Source organism: Neopsephotus bourkii, unplaced genomic scaffold (genome assembly GCF_033783945.1).
Source record: "Neopsephotus bourkii isolate Nb327-2 ecotype Australia unplaced genomic scaffold, CSIRO-AGI_Nbou_v1 NB_1139, whole genome shotgun sequence".
In the NCBI taxonomy this organism is placed as follows: domain Eukaryota; kingdom Metazoa; phylum Chordata; class Aves; order Psittaciformes; family Psittacidae; genus Neopsephotus; species Neopsephotus bourkii.
Genome location: NW_026901625.1, coordinates 1,990,930 through 2,014,503, shown reverse-complemented (window position 1 = coordinate 2,014,503; position 23,574 = coordinate 1,990,930). Strand labels below are relative to the sequence as shown.

Sequence of the window (23,574 nt, the reverse complement as noted above, 5' to 3'; positions counted from 1 at the left end):
GAGGAGGGATGTTTCTCAAACTATGGATGAAATGAATGAGCTCAAATACTGGTCTGAAGCCTGCATCCAAGCTAGTAAAACCACACAGCATTTCAGCAGGAAGAGCTTATCTTCCCCCCCAGTGCTGGTGTTTGCTCCTGCCACCTTCTGAGTTCACAAGTACAGCAAGAAAAGACTTTGGAAACTATTAACTCCCAACAACAAGCTCTTGTTTTATCGTGGCTGCAGCAGAGCTGTGACAGACAGCCCCCACCCTGGCTTTCTGCTGTGATAATGAAAGTGCCCTTCCAATCCACCAGGCACAGCCTTCAAGTGCAGTTTGAATTCAGCAAAGGATGCACAATTGGTGGGAGAGAGTTCTCGTCTTTTATATGTAGGAGATGTTCTTAACATCTAATGAATTGGAGACCTCCCCAGGCCCTGCTCCACCTGTAACAAGCAGGCAACGAACTGGGCAGAGATTTACAAAGGATGAGGGAGACCCTGAAATATTCTGACCATCTAGAGTAGATCAAAGAATCCCAGACTGGTTTGGGTTGGAAGGGACCTTAAAGCTCATCCAGTCCCAACCCCTACCACGGGCAGGGACACCTTCCACTAGAGCAGGTCGCTCCAAGCCCCGTCCAACCTGGCCTTGAATACTAAATTCACATCTATCACCTAAGGAACAGGAAAAGCCTCTTAAGAACTGTTCTTCAATTTCTTTTCCTAAAGCCATTGTTTCCCTACAACCCTAAGCTATTATTTTCTGGCATTCAAAGCTCAAGGTAAGAGACTTCTCAATAAGTAAAGCAGAAGTCATCAGAAGCCAAGTTAACTGCTTAGCTCCACTTACCCTACTCAGTCACAGCTAGGCCACAGAAATGGCCATATCCAGCATGAATTTCAGCTCAGACACACTAACAGCTCATAGGGCAGGCCTAGGTGTTATTCCTCCCTAAAACCTGAAGCTACAGAAATGCTGTTTCCTTTAAGGAGTGCAACAGAACAGCAGCTGTAAGCACACCAAGTACCCTGCCAAGATACACAGGAAGATTATTTATAGCCGTGTCCAACCTGGGGATGGTTTTTTGGTTTCGTTTTGGCCTGGATTTTTTGGGGTGGGCAACTTTTTATTTCTATGCATTGAAATCCATGTCCCACCCTTTCAACTTGCAATTGTCAGCAGAGGGAAGGAAGAGGAGTGAGTCCTCTCTCTGTTGGGATCTGATTGCCCGAGCTCTAGGTAGAACTCAGACAGCTCTTACCTGGCTCAGAGCTGCTGCACAATGGGACTCTAGAGCAGCAGACATGATTTCTTTTTAGGCTTCTTCTTTTCCACTGGTGTTTTCCTATTTATCTGTCTGACCAGGTCATAGAAGATCTGAAAATGAAAAACACAAACTGAAAAATCAAAGTGATAAAACATGATGCAAGCGTCCAAACCTGGAAGCTGATACTCCTTCCTGGGGGCGCCGGAGAAATTCCATTAAACTGCTTGCATTTCCTAAAACATGGTTTTTCCATGCTTTTTATGGAACAGGAGAGCACAGAGCTCACATCAGTGTGCAGAATATGAGGGAGCTGTAAACTCACATCCTGCAGCACACAGCTTTCTCCTTCAGGCTGTGCATGACCAAACGCTTCAGAAGAGGATGGCAATGAAATGGCAACAAATCCCTCGCTTTGGAAAAGTGGGGAAAAACTGGGGAAGGACAAAATGTCTTTTAAAAGACATCAATAACATCCTCAAGGATCATCCTCTCTGCAGAGTGCTGCTAGGCCAGCAGCGTGTTCTCTCTGTAGGGAAAGGCATCCCTCTTCCTTGGCTTCTACCTTCAAAAATGGTCTTCATACACCCGCTGCATAGGATGCACTGTTCATTTGCCTCTTTGCCAAACACATTGGAGCTGTAACCACCTCACTTCTTTGCCTGCCCTTTTGGGTTTAGTAATAAAATAACCAAGGAGAAGCAAAACATGTGCTCTGAACTCCGGTGTTTCCAGAAGGGGATGCTTACAAGGGCCTCTTTCAGCTGCAGGGACGGGTTTCTTGGGAACACTTCTGCTGCGAGTTGTTTTCCCAGCAATACTCAACCCATTTATAGCAAAATGAGCTTTGCAAAAACGCTTGGAGCCAGGTCATGGTATTGAGGAGAAACATTCAAACCTTCAGAAGGCTCCACCCTTGTCCTTGTTTACTTTTTTCCTTCCTGGAGTGGCTGACAGCTCACAAATACTTGTTGATTCCAAGGACATGCAGAAGACAAAGAAACGGTTTAGAAGAAATGGCAACAACTGGAAACCTAAGGTTTTCTGACACACTAACTGGTGCAGAGTTAAGAGTTTCAAAGGAAATGAACGTGATGGTGGCTTTAATCAAGCTCTTATGTAAAATACAGTTCCTTTCCTAAGCTTACTGCTGCTGCTTTCTGCTATCAGCAAAACCAGCAGTTTGCACTCTCCAACGGACATAGCAAAGATAAGGTACAAAGAGATAGTTTCTGGGGAAGAAACCAATTAATAAGCGACAGCATCTCTGCTGGTATAAACCAGCTTTCAGTATTTAAGCCTTTATAAACAAGAGCCAAGATGATCTGAATGTGATTACGATGTGCAGGACGAGTCACTGTCTGAAAGCACCAACCACCTATGCTCCAGCAGATGAGACCCTTGAATGTTTTGAGGTAGAACCTTCTCACTTTCCAGGGCTAAAGTAGGGGAAAAATCGCTCTGAAAACATAAGTTAGATCATTTAAGTGCTAGCACTAGGAGTGCAGAAGTCTGTAATAAGGTTTCAGGAATGCCACTGTCCCTAAGAAGAGTCAGTGTGGTTTAAGACCATCACACACGTCACCAAAAAGACATCTGAAGGGCTGCTACTGAGATCAACTCTGCAGTAAAAGCTTAGCATCTTGATGAAAGGCTTGCTTCAATCCCACCAAATGCACACAGAAATCTCCCTTTCACCTGGATTTTAACAAAGATAGAAGTGCAAAAGTAGGGAAATACTGGAAAACACTTCCCCAGTCCAGCAACCAGCAGAACAAATGAATAACCAGCAGAGTCAGTTGCTTGATTCATGGCGTTTCTCCTCTTTGATTTCCTCAGCTTTTATGCTTTTCATAATTAGACAATATAAATTGGTATAAAACCAAAAAAATTAAGATCACAATAAAACCAGAACCCAATCTTCCAGATAATAATTTCCTTCTTTCTGATCCGAGCCTCACTGGAGGCAGAGACATGACAGGGAAACAGACAGACACAGGATTCACACGTTATGGATGGCTGTAAGCTACAGGCATGCACTGCCTCAGGACAGCTCTGTGTTCTGCCTCCTGGAGAACCCCTTCTCCCACACAACTCTCAGGAGCTTTAAGGCACTTTTGGCTAATGGGAGGTCAGCCTCTGCCACAAACTGTGGAAATACAAGTAAATCAGTTTGTTCTGCTCCACGGTGATGTGTTTGGGGACTGAGCCGCTAGTTTCTTCATTAGCACTCAGTTTCGTTACAGCTCAGACACAGAAATCCCTCCTGGCAGGAGTCTAGCTCAGCGAGCTATATTTACCAGGTTAGATTAGTGTACACTAGAGCAAGGCTAATCCCAACCACAGAAGATGCAATTCATGCAGCCTGGAGCTCCCTCCCTGTTCAACAGGGTAGATACAGAGCTGCGCAAGTCCCACCAGCTGCCAAGTTAATGCTGGGTCCGGTCCAAGATCCTACTGCTCCTGCTTATCACACAGCCTCCTCAACGGTCCCAGTTATCTCCTGGCACCAAACCTGCTATGCTCAGTAGGGTCACCTTAGCTTTTGTGGCTGGAAACCTGGCCTCTGTCACAGTCAGATAATTCAGAGCAGAGCATAAAAACTTGGTGCCTGATGGCAAGCAGAGCTCCCTTAACAGAGCTGAGCCACCCCAGGCAGCAGCAGAAGGCACGCCAGCTGCAAAGGTGTTTCTCATTTAGACACAGGGAAATGCTTAGACAGATAGATGCTTGCATGCACTCTCAGTAAGTTAGTGGCGTGCCACAGGAGGTCTCTGATGGGATGCCTGCCTGAGCAGCCAGACGTAGCAGGAATATGAAAAGCAAATACTTCAAAAACAACAGCCAACACCATGCAACATGACAAGTACAATGGGGCATAACCCATGTTCTGAATAGCAGCAGCAGCTATCTTGAAAAAGTATACTTTCCAGATAAAGTTTATCTAAGATAAGAGTCATCCAGTTAACTGGGCTTGCTCAGGACCCTCTGTTATTCATGTCCCCCGACACAGGCCACAGAAAGCACTTACCTGGAGAAGTCACCCACCCTTTACAGAGAAAAAGGAGCAGATCCCCTTAGAACAAACAGAAAGCAGTAGCTAAATACACTGCATCACAGCCTTTGTTAAGCTGAGACTTCAGAGCCATCCTGAATCTTCCCAATTAAGAAACATATGAAGGATCTCATGCTGATTTAATGCAGCGTTCATGCCGAAGTAGGAAAGACAAAGGAGCAGCCGGTAGTTACCTCATTAACGTTGATTTTAGACTTTGCAGATGATTCTAGAAAGGCACAGTTACACCACTGTCTTGCTAAGTTCTGACCCTGTTCTTTGCCGACTACACGCTCTTCCTCCAGGTCACATTTATTGCCAACCAGAATCATTGGAACCTGGAGAGGAGACAAGCAAGAACAAGAGATACATCAGCAATTTCATGGACAACATTGTGGCTTACAAAGGCATGCGAGAAGGGTAATACAGACAGCATGAATGCCAATACAAATGAGAGAGAGAGGAGAGCTGACAGGCTAGAGTGGAATTTAGATGTCTGCTGGGAAAAGGCTGAACTAAGTCCATACTATTGACACACTGGTTCACTAAGAATTAAACACATAGGGGACACTATAAAACCCAACAGTCATATTTCAGCACAATCTTCAACCAGTAAAGTTTTATCTTCAGGTCTCTACATCCAACATCATTCTAGTAAAAAACAACCTAATACTGACACGTAGGAAGGTTGGACTTCATGATCTTAAAAGTCTTTTCCAAACTATTTGATTCTATGGTTCCATGACTTTCATGTCACAGGACACTAAACTGCCTGCCAACTTAGCCCATTTCAGTCAACAGCACATACAGCACGTGTCTGAAGACACACACTGGATGTTTCAGCCCTTTGACTTGTCTTGTCAACCTGCTGTCAAACCACACAACAATAAATGGAAACACCTTTGAAAAGCTCTGCCTTGGACAGGGAATGAAAAGGAATATTCTTGTGCAGCCAAGAACCCCCATAGCCCTGTGCATCAGAACACCTGCCCTTCTCACTTCCTATGCCTGAGAACTGGGGGCTACATATGGATTTTGGAGCTTGCTTTGACGACCTGCATCTCACAGACCTCAGGGGATGAAACAGGCAGAGCAAAGGTGGATTCTGAAGCATGAGACCACAGATGATGAGCAGGACGCACTGTGGTGCTCTGTGTGCACACAACAGCATCCTGTTTCCCTTATGCTATGTAGAAGCAGAAAAGAACTGCTGATAATGGGTGTGCACCCAGCTCCATTTCCTGAAGCATTTAATTCTTTGAACAGAAAATGAGTACTTTCCAGCTGGAAAATAAATCATCATCCACTTCCTCTGGCAATTTACAACATGCTGTATGTTTTCAATCGACTCAAATGTTCATATCTGAAGTCTCTTCCAGATTCAACTACGCTCCAGATCCATTTTTGTATTTAAAGCTCACAGCTGTACTGATTAGAAAATGACCACACTTTTATTTTGGGGAAAATAAGGTTTCTTTATTATATTAGAAACCTGAAGTCACAATACAAATGAGGCAAAGCCAAAAGCAGCTTATTTCACATCAGAAAACAACGGGATATTTATCACTTAACCCCATTCTCTACAGTTGCCTAGACAGTTAAGAGAAATTCTCTGACACCAAAATATAAATATGTTAACATTATTTTCACATGTTAACATGTAAAATAATAGAGGAAAAAAAAGGTGATATTTAGATGGTTGAACAGGACAGGTTTGAAAGACCTGAAATACTGTGTGAGGTTATTTCAAAAGGTAGTAATTGTTTATTAGAGAGTCAAAACCAGAGTTTGATGAACAACTAGCTTTTGATCCTCTACCATTTCATGCAGAAGCCTGGAATTTAAACTCTGTTAGATGTACATAACTTAATGGCTTAAGTACTAAGGTTTTAAGAGACATGTTCTGAAACTGCAGGAAAGAGTGTGTTTGCCTAACTCAGCAGAACACAGCTGAAACGTTCAAAGGGCTCTCAGGCTTGGATTCAACAAGTAACATCCCCCCTAACACAAACCAGAAATGCCTTTTAATCATTAAATCGAATCACTGCAGTAAAAACGAAAGCAAGTCCCTGCTGCCCAATGAACTTGACCAGCTTACGGTGCAAATTCCCCTCCGGCGAGCGCAGCCGAGCCAAGCGCTGGGCTCTGATGGGAGGCTAATAAAGGACTCGTGTTACCAGGGATTTATGCAAGCATAATCCCTACCTAAATGGAAATCAGTTTTGCATAAATAGAGGTTCAGCTTGCTAAACGAAGGAGGGAACCAAAGCCATTCAAAACAAGGTAATCAGGATACGGGGCAAAGAAGATCCAAGGGAAAGCAGCAGCGTGGGGAGGGTGCTTCAGCCCCAGAGGAACGGAACTGCGGGCTGGGTTCATCCCACCCTGGTGCGCTCAGCTCATTGCTCAAACTGCATTTTCCTGAATGCCTATTTAAATACAATACACATGGCTTAGTGAGGATTTGGCCTAAATTCATGTCCCTGCCCTGTTTGCCCATTTTACAGTGCAGGAGGGCTGCACAGAGGCAAGGGCTGTGAGCAAAGAGGATGCTGCGGCTTCCACAACCCCACTGGCAAGCACCAACGCAACCCAAAGCAATTGATGTCAAAGGCATCAGCTACCTTTAAGCTCTCAGTGTAAAAAACCAAGCAATCTTTTCCACAATCCTCAGGGCAAACCTTTGAATATGTTACCAGCTGGTAGGCAAAAATAACTTCAACTTCTTTTGGAGGAAGTCTACCTATAGAGAGTTCCCACACATCTCCACCAGCCACAGGGCTCCCTCCAGCCTCACTACATCACACGCTTAAGAAATTAAAAGCCAAAGAGTTCCAGTTACAGGAGCTGGGGCCCAAACTGGAAATACAGTCAATGGTTTTGTTCTGCCAAACAGGACTGGATGCAAACTGTCTTAATGTCACTTTTCCTTACTTAGAAGTTGCCCAGAGAAGCTGTGGCTGCCCCATCCCTGGCAGTGTTCAAGGCCAGGTTGGACACAGGGGCTTGGAGCAAGCTGCTCCAGTGGAAGGTGTCCCTGCCCGTGGCAGGGGTTGGAGCTGGATGAGCTTTAAGGTCCCTTCCAACCCAAATCAGGCTGGGATTCCTTGCATCAGTAGGTAAGACTCTTTCAGAGTATCTTAATGATTTAATTCATTCATCCTCTGGGTTACAGACCTTGTCAAGAGGCAGAAGGAACAAAGAAAACTGTTGAGAGTTTAAAAGCCTTGGACAGTGAGGGTGGTCTGCAGAGTACCAGTACCATTCACAGGGACATACAGGTCCATCGTGCAAAGCTGAACCCTCCCTGCTCACGCATGCCTGTCATGGGAGCAACAGACCCACTAACCCTTCAGCATCCTCCTTTCCTTCAGAAAAGGGATACGTGTATTTTCACACAATAATCCAAAATCCCATAAAAGCAGAGTTTGGTCAACAGCTGAGAAGTTGCTCTCCATCAACTCCCACCATTCCCAAAGACTCTTAGACTTCAGGGAAGTCTGGAAATGAGAAAATCTGGGTTCATTATATCCTTTAGCAGGTGCTGGACCTCAAATAACAACACTGGAAACAACCAACACCACTAAGAAAACTTACTTCAGTATAAAACTTTGCTGTACAGCAAAGAATATTCTGAGAAGGAAATCCTGCTCACAAATCCCTGCAAGTTTACTTACAAACACACTTATACCATTTGCAGAAGAAAAACCATTCTACTTACATCTTCAGTGTCCTTAACCCGTAAAATCTGCTCCCGCAGGTCCTGTAAGTCATTAAATGTGGACTGTGCTGTTATAGAATATACTAGTGCAAACCCTTGGCCGTTCTTCATATAGAGATCCCTCATTGCTGTGAACTGCTCCTGTAATCAAACAGTTTTAAGAGCAATTAGCTACTGAATGCAGTTAATGAACATTTACAAAGGAATACTTTTATGGTAATGGAGGCAAGAATACGGTACTGTACAATATGCATTTCCATTTTACCCCTTACAGAAATCCACCAAAGCATGCAAATTTAATAAAAGCATCAACACATCCCTTTCCTTTGGTTTTCTTCTTCCCAACAGAGATAAAGGCTCCTTGAAAAAATGGGAAAAAGACCAAAAGCAGCAATAAAACTACATCTCTACAGACTGCTGTATGCCCCAAGCCATAACACAAGGTGTTAAGATTTAGCTGACATATTTTGTAGTGCTCTTCCATTTATCTTCTGCTATGGTGTTAAACACAAGTCTGCCATCAGACCAGTTTCCCCAGGCAACAGACATGGAGTAGAAATTCAGTTCCTGCTCTACCACGATACTGGAATAGGCCTCAGTGTCACAGCCTCACTGTTCAATTGTGAGCACAACAGGGTGGAAAGGCACTGCCTGCTCACCTCTGAACATACACAACTATATGCTACTCGTTCCTAGCATGAAAATGGCTTAAAGGTTCAATGCAATGAAATGCAAAAGCAGGCCGGAAACTCTGTACCAGATGAGAGCTGCCTTTGTCCAAGCTTGTCAAAGGAAGCTTTACCAGAACCACGTAACGATGTTTGCTTCCACGCCTTTGCATTGCTGTTGGTTATTTTCAAAGCTTTCTAAATAAAAACGTTTAGGAAGCATGTCCTCCCCTGTGATGGGCACTCAACCATTACAGGGCTCTTTGTTTAGCAGCAGGATTTTGGATGGTGGTAACACTGGTATGGCAAAAGGAGCTGCAGCACAGCCCTGGCTGCAGGCTGGGAGGACACTGGCCTCAAGCAGCATAAAACAAAAACAGGGAGATGCCACCACAGTAAGGAGTATTCTGAAATCCTCCCCATGTAGGCTGAGGAGGCAATCCTTATGCATTGCCTGGAAGTGGCTTCAGTGTGTCTCTGTATTTTGGACACTTGCAAAATTAACATGTAAAATGATTCTGTGTCAGCACATCGATAGTGAGATGATGGCGGATGGCAGGGAAGAGGTGACGGGCAGGGGAACCACCAACCTTTATGTCCCAGCACTAAGGCACTAGCTGGGGAATGGGTTCACTGTGTTGCTGGCAGGGCTGCAGGCAGCTCTCACCACACTGGGGGTTTGGATTATTTAACAAAATCATTCAATTTAAATTACTGCACAGAATCCCAGCCTGGGTTGGGTTGGAAAGGACCTTAAAGCCCATTTAGTTCCAACCCCTGCCACGGGCAGGGACACCTTCCACTAGAGCAGCTTGCTCCAAGTCCTGTCCAACCTGGCCTTGAACACTCCATACCCATTAGAAAAAGGAATGGTACTTACTGTCCCTGCTGTATCGAGGATTTCAAGCATACACTGTTGACAGTCTACTTCCACTTGCTGGAGATAAAAGGGGAGAGACAGTTAAAACTGAAACAGGACAGGCAAGAGGAATCTCAGCTTTATTTATACTTGTACCACAAAGCCAGCCCCTGCACTTCCCTTAAGTGCTAAGAGGAGCTGCTATTAGAGGATTAGTTATACCCCAAGCCAGGCATTTGGGTCAGCTCACTTATGCTTCGGGACTCTGGTGATTATAAGGGCTTAGATGAGCCACTCATTGTAAACATCTCAACTTAAGTGAGGTCATAAACAACTCAATCCACCCTAAAACTCAAAGGACATTAAACTTCCATTTTTCTTTGCTGCTGGGATGAAGGGAGTGAGGAAGAAAAGACAAAGCAAAAAGTTTAGTGATCCTCACTGTTTGGCTTAGCAAATCTTCCACTCACTGAGCAATGTCTCAGATGCAACAAGGTTCATTCCAGGGAAGCGAGATAAATTTAACAGCAGAACTCAGATCACAATTTACATTTAATTTTCACAGGCACAAATGTCACCAGTTTTTGTTTCATGTTTTGGTGCCTTTAATTATGGTAGCACTAATGCTAATGTGTAAAACAATGCGTTACTTGACATCAGTGGAGTGAAGAAAGCAGCTCTGTTGATAGAAATGCATAACGTGACAGTGTCAGGGATGCTGACAAGGACTTCTGCTCAGCATTACAAGCCTGCATCCAAAACAGCCACAAAGAATTTTATATGGCTCCAAGGCAGAATGCATTTGAACTAAATGGCAAGCAGCCACGGTAGACAGATCTCCTGTAGCAACTTCTACAGATCGCAAATATTGGTACCTTTATGTTTTGAAGTAATAATTCTATGTCAAATCACAGCAAACAGATCTGAGTGGCAGTCTGCCCCTTGTTTGGTTGAGCTGTTCCTATCCCCAGGCATTAACCAGCACTGGCAGAAGATGGGCAGTACACTTGCCTGCCAGCCAATACAGCTCGCACCCCAGTACAAGTGAAGACACACAGAGTGGAGAGCTGCAGCCTCCAACAGCCTTAAGTTGAGCCATCGAAGACTGAGAGTGAAAGCTCTTGGTTATATGCAGTAACAGAGATTTAATCCTCCTGATAAATAGAACTAAGCTAGTGAAGTACTCCATAAAGCCAGAGGAAACTATCTGCATGAAACCATTTCCAAGGCTGATGCTTTTCTACACATCACTTTGCTGCTGCAATGCTGTGCAGCCGTAAGACGTTCTCAGAAAAGAGCCTTCCTCATTCCAATGAGCTCTTGCTGCATTGTTAAAGAGGAGCAAGCTCTATCAGAGTTGAAAGAAATACAAACGCTGTTATTTTACCTTTCTGTATGAATCTTCTATTGTTGGATCATATTTTTCAACAAATATTCCCTGAACAAACTGTACAGTCTGGGGAGAAAGGAAAGAAGGAAAGAATTAAGTGAACTGAGCACAATCAGTAACATTGATGGAGAAACGCTTTATGAGAGAGTAACATCACAAAAACTACTCAACACTGTGAAAATTCAATAGAGAGAAGGAGAGAAAAAGACCTAAGTTTTCATTTCTTTTATATAAAATTCGTGTACTTCCTGTCTCAAGAATCACTTTATTCAAGCACATTTTCATAGTGTTTTCTGAAAAATTGCTTGCTTGCTTGTTCACAAAAGATGCTACCCTCAAAAATGCCTTTCTTTTAGTGCCTGTGACTTCAGAAGAACAAAAATCACTAAATTTGGAAGGCTTGAAATTCAATCAGAAGAACAGGCAATCTGCATACTGTGGAAAATCCACATTTCAATGCAAATCACAGCAGAGTTCTGTGGAGCTACTCTGGATTACATGCCCAGAGCACAGACATATTTCAGAGCAGCAAGTTAAATCTGGAGTGTCTCCAGCTACTCAATTTGTATTAACCCATTAAAGGAGGAGACATCACTCGTTTCAAAGAGGAAGCCTTTCTTCCCCTTTGTACTTATTCAGAGCCCATTTACTCTAAACACTTCCCATCAGGTTGTCATTTGGACATGGCCCATCTCTGGATGTCCAAGCTCTGTACACAACCTGCTTTGGCTCCTGTCACTCTGCAGCTTTACTTATCCTCTGCAAGGCAAAGCTTTTTGTTCCTTCTCACCCCATTTCTCCACCTTCCTACCTACAATTATCTACACTAAGGCAGCAATACAGCACACTGGTGTCCCAGGTATGGCTGATGGTTGTAAACCAAGGTGGTTTTGGTCTGTAAAACTAAGTGCTAAGATCCCAGCACTTAACTCTATGTCTTTAAAACCACAAACAAGGCTTTTAATACAAATCCTGCAAAGTCACTACCTGGTTTGAGCTGTGTTTTGTTTGGTCAGAAGGCTGAGATTTTTCTGCAAGAGGGTTCACATCTGTCACCCAAGTGCTTGCAAGCTTTCAGAGGGTCACATGCCAGATACATGCAGAACATCTCGCTGTGTGCTGGCAACTGAGCAGTTCCTCACTGTTTGCTTTCTTTTAACATAAGAAGAAAGGATTTCTAGTACTACCTCATTTAAAAATCATCCTCTATCACTAAATAAACCTACCTTACACTCTCATGATCAAAGCCTTTGCTTCTCCAGTATTTACTTGTCACACTGAAGGGTTGTCCCAGCTTGCCCTTTAGATAACAAATCTCAGCAAAATCATTGTAAGATACCACTGTTAACTGTATGTAAGACACCTGGATACACTTGGCAATACCATTTACCCACTGATACTCTAGAAGATATTTACCCTTATTAGAAATGGGGAGAAAAATACCATACAGGAAACAAATTGCAAAGTAACTGTGCCTTAATACCTGTGAAGTTTTTTCTGCTACCCTGCCATCATTACCCAAAGGCACAATCAGCATCGACTGGCACAGAAGAGTTAAAGCAGTAATGAGGATTTGCAGTGAAACAACACCATATTGTAATCTATGCTCTCAATGAAAACACAGAGCTGAACACCAGCCTCTTTGTTAGACAGTTTAGCGTCTACAGCTCGAAGAAAGGCATTTTAAAGTGACCTCTCTATGATTTTAAATCCCACCTTGCAACCTCTCCTTGCTAATGCTTTTGAATAAGTAGGCAGTCACCTTCAAAGCTAAATATTACTCACTCTTAGCTACTAATTGGCACTTACTGTGTGCTGTTATAAACACAATGGATCCATGCTGCATATGAATTACAATATATGCTTACTTAGCACCTAAGTTGTCAAGAAGAATTTCACTTCTGTTTACCAGACTGAGTATTTGCATTTCAGCTACTGAAAAGGCCAGTGATGGATGCTGACTCAGACTGCACATCACAAGTAATGAAATTCAAGGATGTCAGATGCTGAGTAATTTTTATGTACAGCATAAGTGCCTTATTTTACCTAGTGAGTAAAACACCACATAACAAAAGCAAGATAATCAAGGGGATGCTGGTGCAAAAAGCAATACAGATTGCTTAGAAGAACAATTTTACACCTACATCTTGTAAAGATTAGGAAGGGGTCCCTGAGAGAGTACAGCAAATATGACAGCTAACTGCATAATCTTTCCTCATGTTCATCTGGATTCTGCATACCAATCTGGATACCAAGATTACTAGGAGCTCATTTCAGCAGAACAAACAGTGCAAGAAGCAGTGTCTACAACATAAAGGGCTGGTCAGCTATTATCATCTGCTGTGAAAAGGAACACAGTGCAGCTCCTTTGTTTTAGATAACTTTACACTTGACCAGTTCTTTGCCTTTCTTGTTGGAGTGAGCTGCTTGACTGATTAGTGATAAATAGGTGACAGAAATCTCTCTTACAATGCTTTACTATCAACTCTGCTATGTAAACCTCTTACTAGAAACAACACAAGCACTTAAGGAGTGCAAAGTGGCATCACTCTGTTCTTAGCCCTCTGCACTGCACACGATGGAGGTGACTTCTTGTTTTCAGCCCAGGCTGCTCACTCAGGTCCTATCCAGGATGGCAAACACACAGCCTTCAAGGTATGCAAGGCTGCAACTACCCCCTAACTCACTGCCATGCATGGCCACACTTCACTTGCTGTTTTAGTGTGGGTTAGGCTTTTAATACTTAGACATAGCCATCCAGTCATTTACAGTATTATACCCATGCAGGAAGCAGAAACTAAATGCTAACTCTTGTAACAGCGATTGCCTGCTGCTTCTCCAAAACCATGACACACATTCACAGCAGTGCAACAGCAGCTACATGGAAGTCGCTACACAAATATCCCAATGAATTGAATAAAATGGGCTTATCTCATTGCAGACAATGCATGAAGTTTGGGTACCACTTCCCACAACTCACCAAAGCGGACTTCCCCACACCTCCTGAACCAAGGACCACTAGCTTGTACTCACGCATGGTGTGGTCTGTTCAAATAGCGACGACCTGGAAAGCAGGAAAAGAGCCAAGAGTTAAAAGCTTACCCTAAATTTGTAAAGGGTACAAATGTATGACCCTGTCTTCTGAAAGCAGCAACGCTCTCCCCTTCTCCAAGTACTCCTGAGAGCAAAAAGCTCTTTAGTAACAGCTATGTATGGGTTTTACAAGTTTAGCTGGCCGCTCTTACAGCCTAAGTATATATGAGATGCCCAAAGCTGGACCTGTTAGCCTGCTGGGGCTTGGAGAGGATGACTACAGCATGGCACAAACAGAGCGCAGCCATACACACACGCTCCCAGCTGCCTGTCCCCTGCATTCTCCACATTTTACAGCAGAAAACAATGAGTATCAGACCAGAAAATTACATCAGAAAGATGCAAGCAGAGAGGTTTCTTTCTCCCACCCACCCCCAGCAGGACAGGATGTAGGTCAGTACTTTCTCTCTGGAAAAGGTCAGGCCTAACACACGCCTGCCAAGGCAGAACCTCTCTGCCTGCCCAAGCAGGGACTCTGCCTTTTTATGGCAATCTCGCAACTCCCTCAACTCACTATGCAGCACCAGAAACCTCCTCATTCTCCTCGAGATTCCCTGACAAATAAGGCAAATGACAAAGCTGGTGATAAACATTTTACACTATGTTTATAGTAGAAGCCAGGCCGGGCTGTCCCTATCATCCCAGCTCAAGCAAACAATGACCTCAGCAGCTAATTATCTTCCCCCCTGTTCCCCCAGCAAGATAGCGCTTTCTTCCCAAGTAAGGCTTCAGAAACACGAGTGCTATGAGGCTGGGCAAGCTGCATTTCTCAAAGGCATTTCAAACCAACGTTGCCACAGGATTTATGGGTTCCCTGGCTCCAGTGTGAGGGTTGCTCTAGAAATAAATACATACTCGAGGTAGTGTGATGGAGAAATTGTTGACTACCGTTAATAACAGCCTGAGAAGAACAGGGACTGTGTTTTCTGGACAACTCCCTGACAATCTGTGTCTCAAGTTTATATAATTGTTAAATCAGGGCTGTTTTTCCCCCCCCATCATTTCAATTCCCAAAGGAAAGTTGTAAAACACAGAGTCAAGAGGAAACCCACGTGCTGCCATGCACCCCCAGCTGCTGAACACGTTACTGGAGACCCTGCCCAAACGTCCTCCTTTTAACTCTCACTCCTCAACCACAGCATGTCTTATGGTCTAAATGTATAAAGAGAAGTAAAAAGATCCCTGTGCAGCTGGAAAGGGGCATGCAGATTCTGCAGCTCGTTCAGCACGACTTGAAGCTCAGTTTTAAGTCAGAAGAACAGAAATACAGGGCTCACCTGCCTTCACTAAGGCTTTCTTCAGTCATGTAACCAAGCTGCCTTTCCCTCACCCAAGCCTTAGAGGGGGAATAACGCCAAAGCTATCAGCAGCAGCCCTTAGTTTTAAGCACCTTGGGGTGGTTTTTCTTCAACTCTTGTAGCTTACATGAGCTGCAGTTGCTTAACTTCATAGAAATTGTGAAATGAAGTCAAACTGAAAGGGATTTTCCGGAATGGTAACTTTGAGTATCTGAAAGCAGAGCAAGCGATGTCTATGCACTCTAGTACACCAGCAACATATTCGGTTAGAATTCTGGTAGCTGTAAGCTCTTCTGCTTGAAAAGTTCCCCAAGAAGTAACATTCACTTCCTTCCTTTCAAAAATCATCATTTTGCATGGGAAGGAGAGGGGAATTCCAATCAGCGATGATTTTCCCTTTGATGAGGCTTAGGAATTAGAAGGCAATGCATTTTTAGAGTATAAACCCAAGTTATTGATCCCCTTCATCTTCCTACAGTTCCACAGCCTGGTCCACCCAAGAAAACCCAGAAAGCAATCAAGCTAAGGGTTAAATTTAGCTGTGAACTCTTTCACTTCTTATTTATAGTAAAACTACTTGTGGGAAAGTTTCAGCTGGGAGCTGTACAAGACCAACTTCTCATTTCTCCTCTACAGTATTTGCTGATGTCTTTTTTTCAGGTGCAACAGGAAGCCAAGATCCTGAAACTTTATTACTGAGCCCTATTACTGAGCCTTCTTACTGTAAACCCCACACGCCTTAATTGTAGCTCTTTCACAAGTACGTTATCTGTTTATACAACATGAATAGAGTGCTCAAGAAATTACTATGCTGCATCCTAGCCAACTTTTCATTTGGCAACTGTTTATACCCACCTAAATACAGTTAGACACAGTAGCATTCATTTCCATCCAGAGCTCTGTGTAGTGGAGTTGCATGCTGTGAAGCAACAGCTACGTTTCAAAAGGGAATGGTATTACGGGTGTTAAGTGTTTCTTTTGAGTACAAAATATATGATCACTAAGGAGTACAGAAAAACCCCAACTTTTAGTGTTGTAAATGTTGTGAAACTGGTCTCATTAGTTCCAACCCCCTGCTATTGCCAGGCATACCTTCCACTAGAGCAGGTTGCTCCGAGTCCATCCAACCTGGCCCCAGGGATGGAGCAGCCACAGTTTCTCTGCCAGCACCTTCCCACCCTCATAGTAAAGAACTTCTTAAATCTACCCTATTTCAGCTTAAAGCCAGGATTAATCTCTTTATTTCCTTATTCTTTACTAGCAGCATCGCTTTGACGCTACTGTCACCAACACTGCCTGGGAAGCAATAGAAACAGTCAGTTGTTCACAGCATCAGCCCCAAGATGCCCAGCTCCTTCCTCAAGAAAGAAGGGCTCTACCCTGTGAACAGATGGAAAGGTGAAGAAAAGATGCAGTATATCTTGTTTAATATACAAAAGGGAAAGGAAATGCAGGCCGGATGGCAGAAGGGTGCAAGCGCAGATGAAGCTGTAACCTGAAACACAGCTCTGAGCACCCGCTCACCTGCATCTTCAACCAGGCAGCACTCTCACACTCTCCTAACAGCACGAATCATCTTTCACCCTGTTGCAGCCGAGTGGCTGAATCAGGGGATGAAGAAGCAAAGCTCTCAGGGTATTTCCCAACCAGCGGAAGCAGCCAGGCAGAGGCTGTGGGGAGGGTGGCGTGGGGAGAGCAGCCGAGGCCCTTCAGGAGGTAAACCTGATGCAAACATCAGCCTCTCTTGTTAGAGAAGTGTCACCAGCTCATCAGGAAGTTTGTAATTTGGGTGGTGGGGCGAGAGAAGCGTAAAGAAGACAACTGAACACAGCACTGGAAGAGAGTGGGTGCAAGAGCTCCACACTGTGCTTGCTGCGAACTGCAAACACCCAAGTACGATTTAATACACCTGAAGGAGGCAGTTTGTATTCATTGGTTTCCCCTTCTCCAAACACTGATAGAGCTATGAGTAGCAGAGGTGCAGATATGCTGCTCAGTGAGAGGAAGACAGTGGTAAGAGCACATGGGCTGATGGTTTTGGATAACCTGATGAAACTCCGGCCATAAGTGATGACACAATCTCCATTAAGAAGATAATAAAAGACTTAAAAATCAGAGCAGACACATTCTTGACTCAGCCTTTAAAAGCCTGGACTGTAAGCACAAATCTGTATTTTCAGCTCTAGCAGAGGATATGAGGAAAGACAGAACACAAAGCTTCAGTGCTTCTTTTCCTTACTACAGGAAATCAGCTTCAAGTAACCCTTACACCTTATACATTTATCCATTCAAGAACTTCCCCAACCTGTGTTTTCACAGCTAGACATTTCGTTTGAAATACACTGAGAACATTAAAAACCTCCTACCTTGGCATAAAAGATCTCTCATCAGTGTTAACCTTACTGAAGGTTTTCCCAGGCTCCCTAACAAGGGACTGAAAGAAAAAGGAAAGGAGAATTAATCAGTTTTCAAATGACAATGTATGCAAGCAGCAAATCTTCTCTTGATGCTTTAAAACCAAAATATGCCTGTTACAAAATCTGCCCTTTGCCTTATCAATGGAGCTCTACCCAATGTCTGAATACTCAAATTGAATTGCCTTAGAAACAAGAACTCCAGCACAGTTTAACCTTGCCTCTAGGACAGGGAAAGCCTGAGGGGGAAGCCAATGGCAGAACACAATTTCTACTTGATTAGGTCATTAAAACTGCTTTACGAATTGGAGATGCAGTTAAGGAAAACCATAGGAAGGAGACACAAAGTTGAACTTCATTAGGTTAAAACATCAAGCTCACAACTGTAAAGGTCACATTTCTGTTCAGTGCAGGACTGCACTAGCTTTTGGGAGTGAGAAGTAAAACCTGTCCCTGTGCTTTGCAGCTGCTCCATCCCCCCCTCACCTCCCAGCAGCTCAGGTTCATTCTGCCCCCTCGTTGGCTTGAGATTCCATTTAGGAGCACAGGCTACGTGCCATTTTGTCTTGGTTTTTAATGAAAATTCCAAGTTTCTTATTGTTGCCTATCAGATTTAATAGCAATAAAATACAGTCTGCAGACATGGGAGGAAAAGATTGCCATCACAGGAGGAAGTCCTCTCTCATCATCTAAATAGCTTGCTTGTTGTTCCTTGACAGCAATTTTGACTGGATTTTTATGTGAAGTTGCCACTTCTGCCCACAATCCCGTTATCTGATGACTGTCCTTGCAAATAGTTCACACACATTTCCAAAGTCTTCTTCCCTTTCCTCTGTCACCACTTCCACCTCAACACCATGGATTTAACCCCCCAAAATACATTGATGACCACCCCCCCTCAATTTCTGACCATTCACTGTGCAGCTAACTCAGGGGTGGGAATTTTAAAGAACAATTCAATGATCAACTCTTATTGAAAGTCAGCAGGATCTGGGCTCCCAAATCCCTTCTTTTGACTTGGAACTCCCTCCCCATTGCCTCCGCACCTGCAGCGCACCGTGGGAAAGCATCACCCCTGAAACTCGGGGCAATGTGTTTGTGAAGAACAGGCTGCAGAAAACAGCTCAGCAAAGATATTTAAAGCCTGACTCAGTACTAAATGAGTCAGAAAGCCACGGCTGGACTGAGAGGCAAGGGGAGGCTGAGCAGAGGGGGAGGAACCTGCTCCTCCACAGCTCCCACTCACTGTGGTGAAGCTGCTTGGGCATCTGGGACAGGCACTGGGGTGCTACGGCAGCTGAAGCAGGGCTGGAAACACCACCGAGGGCACGGGCTCAGCTCCCACTGCATGCTGAGCACATTTTCAATGGGTAGGTTTAAACAGACAGAGCCACATTTTAACAGATTAACAGGCTCCATCCATTCTGACAACTGGATTTGATCAACCCTCATCTGAAAGCTGGCTGCTGCAGGATCTCCAAGCACTTGGGGGCTTCCCATGCTCTCCCTTTCTGCATTTTGCTTTTCCCACAGTAAAAAGACAACTTTCTTCTGCAGTAAAGATGGGAGCTGCTTAAGTCAAATCAGTTTGTTCCTGTGAACTTCTTCTCCCCAGTAAACTCTAAGGAAGATACCATTTAGAAAAGTCAAACCGAGAGCTGCGCAACCTGGTTTGATGCTGTACCAAGTCTGCAATGCATTTTAGGAGATGGAAACTCAGTACTTTCTACTATCAAGAATGCAGGAGAAAGCCAACTATGTTTAAAGCAGCTCAGCTTCAAATCACCCCGAGTGATTTTAAAGGGGAGGAAGCATCACTTAACTGCTCACAATTGGCACTGCTGTGTTAAAACCCCATGACTGCTGCAACACTCACAAATTAGGCTGTTTTATGGAATCCATCAGGTTTCTTTCTTATAAGAAGCATACAGCATCCATGCTGCACCTCTGCAGCCAAGAGGCATGATCTCTCAGCACACCTCTGTGTGCAGGGAGGCTGTGCCACACACCAGCACCAGGCACAGTATCTCTGCACACAGGAAACAGAAGCATCAGGCACTGGTACTATCTCGGCATCTCTGAAATAAATCCAGCATCCTGCACTGTACCTCTCCAGCCCATGCATGAGGTCTGCCATGTCCTGGACCCTGCTTCCTCCTTCAGACACACATCACTGTGGGATGGAGAGGGGCAGGCCATCATCCCAGCCCTGCCAGCACAGACATCACACATGTGACACTACTTGAAGAGCATCTACAGGGTCAGCTGCTGCCTTTCATTAACAGCCCAGGCTCACAGGCTTCAACTGCCTGAGTAAAGGAGAAGGGCAGGTCAAGGCTTGGAAAGCCACTGTGGTACTTTCAAGCCCCAGATGAGACAGCCTGGCTTTATGCAGTTATCTGCTCTTCCCAAGAAAGCTTCCAAGAGATAAAAGAAGGAACTGTTCCCCTTCTAATAGTAGAATCGTAGGATGTTTAAATGAAAACCAGGTAATTTGGGGGTTGGGAGGGGAAGTGTGGGTCCAAAGTATTTCTCTTTAGCAGCTCAGCATCCAGCACTCCAGAGCCATGGGCTCATGCCACCTTAGAGCTACAGAAATAAAACAGTTTAGAAACAGGTAACAAAGCTGTTGGAATCCTTTTCAAGTATTTTTCCAACCACAGTAAGAAGTGAGTCTACAGCAAAGCAGAGCTCATCCAGGCAAGTTCTTGCTGCAAGCATTTGCTTGGCTCCAATCTGTACACACCTGAAAACAGGGATTTTTAGTGAAAGCACTGACCCAGTCTCAGCTACAGGGCTGAAGAGAGATGACAGCTCAGCAATGCAGACCTTAATTTCACTCAAAAAGCACGATGCACAGCCCTAGTTTAAAAAAGGGTGAGAGAAAAGGAACAGAAAAAGAGCGAGGCACCAATCGAGCACACAGCAAACCACAAGCATCAGTTCCTAGAGACAACGTGAAAGGGCCTCTCAAGGCGCAGCTTCTATAGCCACGTGTGCTGTTAACCTGACATGTATTCTCCTCTCTTGTTGTTCCCTTGAGAGATGCACTGGGATGGAGAAAGACAGGGAAAGACATTGCTGGGGTAGAGGGGAGAGAGGAGGGAGCAAACACCACTCACGCAGCTTTAGGGAAGGAAGAAAAGAGAAGAACCTTCTGAGCGCTGCCCTGCTTGTCACCCACACCTCCCTTGCTCATTTTCACATGCAGAAACCAAATTACTTAACCTTTCCAAGGGGAAACGTGCTATCAGCACTTTACAGACCTGTGAGAGAAACATGCAGGTGTCTGGGGCCGCCTGGACCCTTGTGGCCATCACTTTCCCGTTCCTTGAGAGAGGGGCAGATTCCAGGGACGTTACAGCCACGTGTCGCAGTTATTTTTACCCTGGCACTTCCATCCTGAGTCGTGGCTACTCCAAACAAGACTGATTTTGAACTCTAAGTGTTCCTCATGCCAGTTTTTTTATGTTACTGTGAACTTGGCCATGAAAAGGGGTAGGGTTTTTTGTCTACTAAACATTGCTCAATATCCTACCAAAATCCCTTCATTACCGAGAGCCGTGTTTGCAAAGCAAACTCAAATCCGGCATTTCCGCAAAGGCAAGATTTATGAAGATCAAAATCACATTTAAAACTGACAGATTCCCTCCACAATAAGAAAACCCAAACAAACAGAAGGAATGATGCAGCAATGAAGGCTGGAAACACAAGACCTGGGGCTCTACCCTTGGCTTCACCAAGGACCTACGCTTGCCAAGCTGTAGGCACAAAGTGCCCTGTTCTGGCACTGCCAGATGACAGCTTCACTCACTGACTGCTCACATATTTGTTATACATCATGTTCTTGGACATTAAATTACTCAATGAAGTCAAAAGCACATTAAATACTTCCCTAAAATTAATCAAAGCTGTCAACGATTATGCAATTGTTACACATGAGCTATGGAAACGTGCTGGGAGGAGGGATGGTGGATCACAAATGAAAGGGTGTCTGCAAATCACACAGTTACTTAACAGACACCTCCCATAAAAAGCAGTGAGGCATACACCACCATAGACTCATCCTATAAGCTAGCACAGAATCCACTTAAATAATACAAATCACGGCCATGGGCTCACTTGCCAAGTCCCTTCTCCAAGGCAGTGAATGTCCCTGTCTTTAGAGCACACAGAAAACCTCCTTAGGAACCTTTCCTGATGCCATTAACATCACAAAAATCAGAGGGAAGAAAAAAGACCAAAAAAGAGACAAGAAGCAGGACTTCAATGTGACTTTAAAGTCAATTTGACTAACTTCCATTCGCACAATCTTCAGAGTCTGCCTCTTTTATTACTCATTATCACGGTGGTGTCTGGCACCCAAGTAAATGTCCTTTATAGATTAACATTTTATTACAGCAGCATACATCTGTTATATATTATGGCAGGAATCTCACCCTCAATTTTACAATTTTAACAGTAACAACTTTAGAATTTCCACTGCTTTCAGCATCAAATCAACTGCAACTCAAGGCAATAAGTGTGTAGCTAACTATACGCACCATCACGCCGTAGGATACGTCCCTACCCAACTGTGGAGCATTACTGACCGCAGCATCCATACAGTCCCCCCAGGTTTATAAGCTTTTGTTCTCCATAATTCCATGCAGGGGAAACACTGAGTTATTATTAGGACTTAATCCACCTATTTTATACTTTTGTAACTCCAGCGTTAGCAAACAGGTATTCTGGACATTTAGGAACACGCGTGCTCCTCCGGAGAGCCTAAGAACACCAAAGAACTGAACCACAGAATGTTTTGGGTTGGAAAGGACCTTAAAGTTCATCAACTTCCAACCCCTGCCGCAGGCAGGGACACCTTCCACTAGAGCTGCTTGCTCCAAGTCCCGGCAGCCTGAAACAACTCATAAGTGAATTCCAATTCCCTACAATAAAACTTAGAAACTGGGTCTAGTCCTGAACCACGACTGTGCTAAAAAGCACTGTAATAAAGTAATTATAAACTGAATTCACTGGGATTAGTGAAAAGCATGACAATATTTCACTATTGTAACATTTCATATTTCTAAAAGAAAATTTTCACCAACTCTTTGTCAATTTACAGACAAGAAGGCAGCAGCCTTTTAATGACATACCTTGTCCAAGTGAGAGGCAATCATGATTCCATCAATCATGATATCTAAATACTTGTTGTTGGTTTGAAGTACTAGCTAAAAACCAAAAACCACAGCCAAGAGCACGTGCAAAAAGCCAAGCCAGTGATAAGGCAAATGAGCAAACAGGTATCTGAGAAACCTGACACTGTTCAGAGATGTTATTTGAAGTGTTCAACCGGAAAAAGGCAGGAGAGCAGCCTGCAAATCCTGCACGCATCCATTCTCCACAGCTGAAGTCCCGACCGTGTGCTCCTCTGAACCACATCCAAATTGCCCGTTTCTGCACAATTTCACATCCTCCGCAGTGCATTGAGGAGGTTACTGACGCAGGGCCAAGGCCATAAAAGCTTGGGCTAAGAGTAAAGTCCTCTAGCAACAGAGCCGTCTTTTCTGCCTTCAGTGTTGTGCTGAGCTGGAGCGCTGAGCAAATTAACTACAGCACACACAAAAAAGGCAGGGAAAGAACCTTCTGTGGAGACAGTGGTAATTCCGCAACGTGAAAAAGTGATTTTATGCCCAAACAGACTGAGATTGATCTGCAGTCTGTGATCTTTTCTGCAACCAGCTTCATGCTGAACTTGTAAAGTTAAGTATTAGAATGTTAACTTCTATGGAAGCAACTGCCTACTTATGCATTTGGAATTGCTTTGCTATAGAGGCACTCCAG

The 23,574-nt window shown here is 44.2% G+C and overlaps 1 protein-coding gene across 2 annotated transcripts in view; it reads right to left on the bottom strand.

Moving 5' to 3' along the window:
• Positions 1-23,574, bottom strand: part of RAP1A (RAP1A, member of RAS oncogene family) — a 35,647-nt gene that overhangs the window by 778 nt on the left and 11,295 nt on the right. The window contains exons 2-8 of one of the 2 annotated variants that reach the window (XM_061362914.1): positions 17,701-17,768; positions 13,924-14,007; positions 10,941-11,009; positions 9,575-9,631; positions 8,027-8,167; positions 4,500-4,643; positions 1,248-1,363 (exon numbers count right to left, since the gene is read on the bottom strand). In XM_061362914.1, coding sequence (XP_061218898.1) covers positions 1,277-1,363; positions 4,500-4,643; positions 8,027-8,167; positions 9,575-9,631; positions 10,941-11,009; positions 13,924-13,980 — 555 coding nt within the window. In that variant the 5' untranslated portion in view covers positions 13,981-14,007; positions 17,701-17,768 and the 3' untranslated portion in view covers positions 1,248-1,276. Of the gene's footprint in view, positions 1-1,247; positions 1,364-4,499; positions 4,644-8,026; positions 8,168-9,574; positions 9,632-10,940; positions 11,010-13,923; positions 14,008-16,858; positions 16,928-17,700; positions 17,769-23,574 lie in introns of those variants that run through there. The other variant, XM_061362915.1, reaches the window with a different exon arrangement.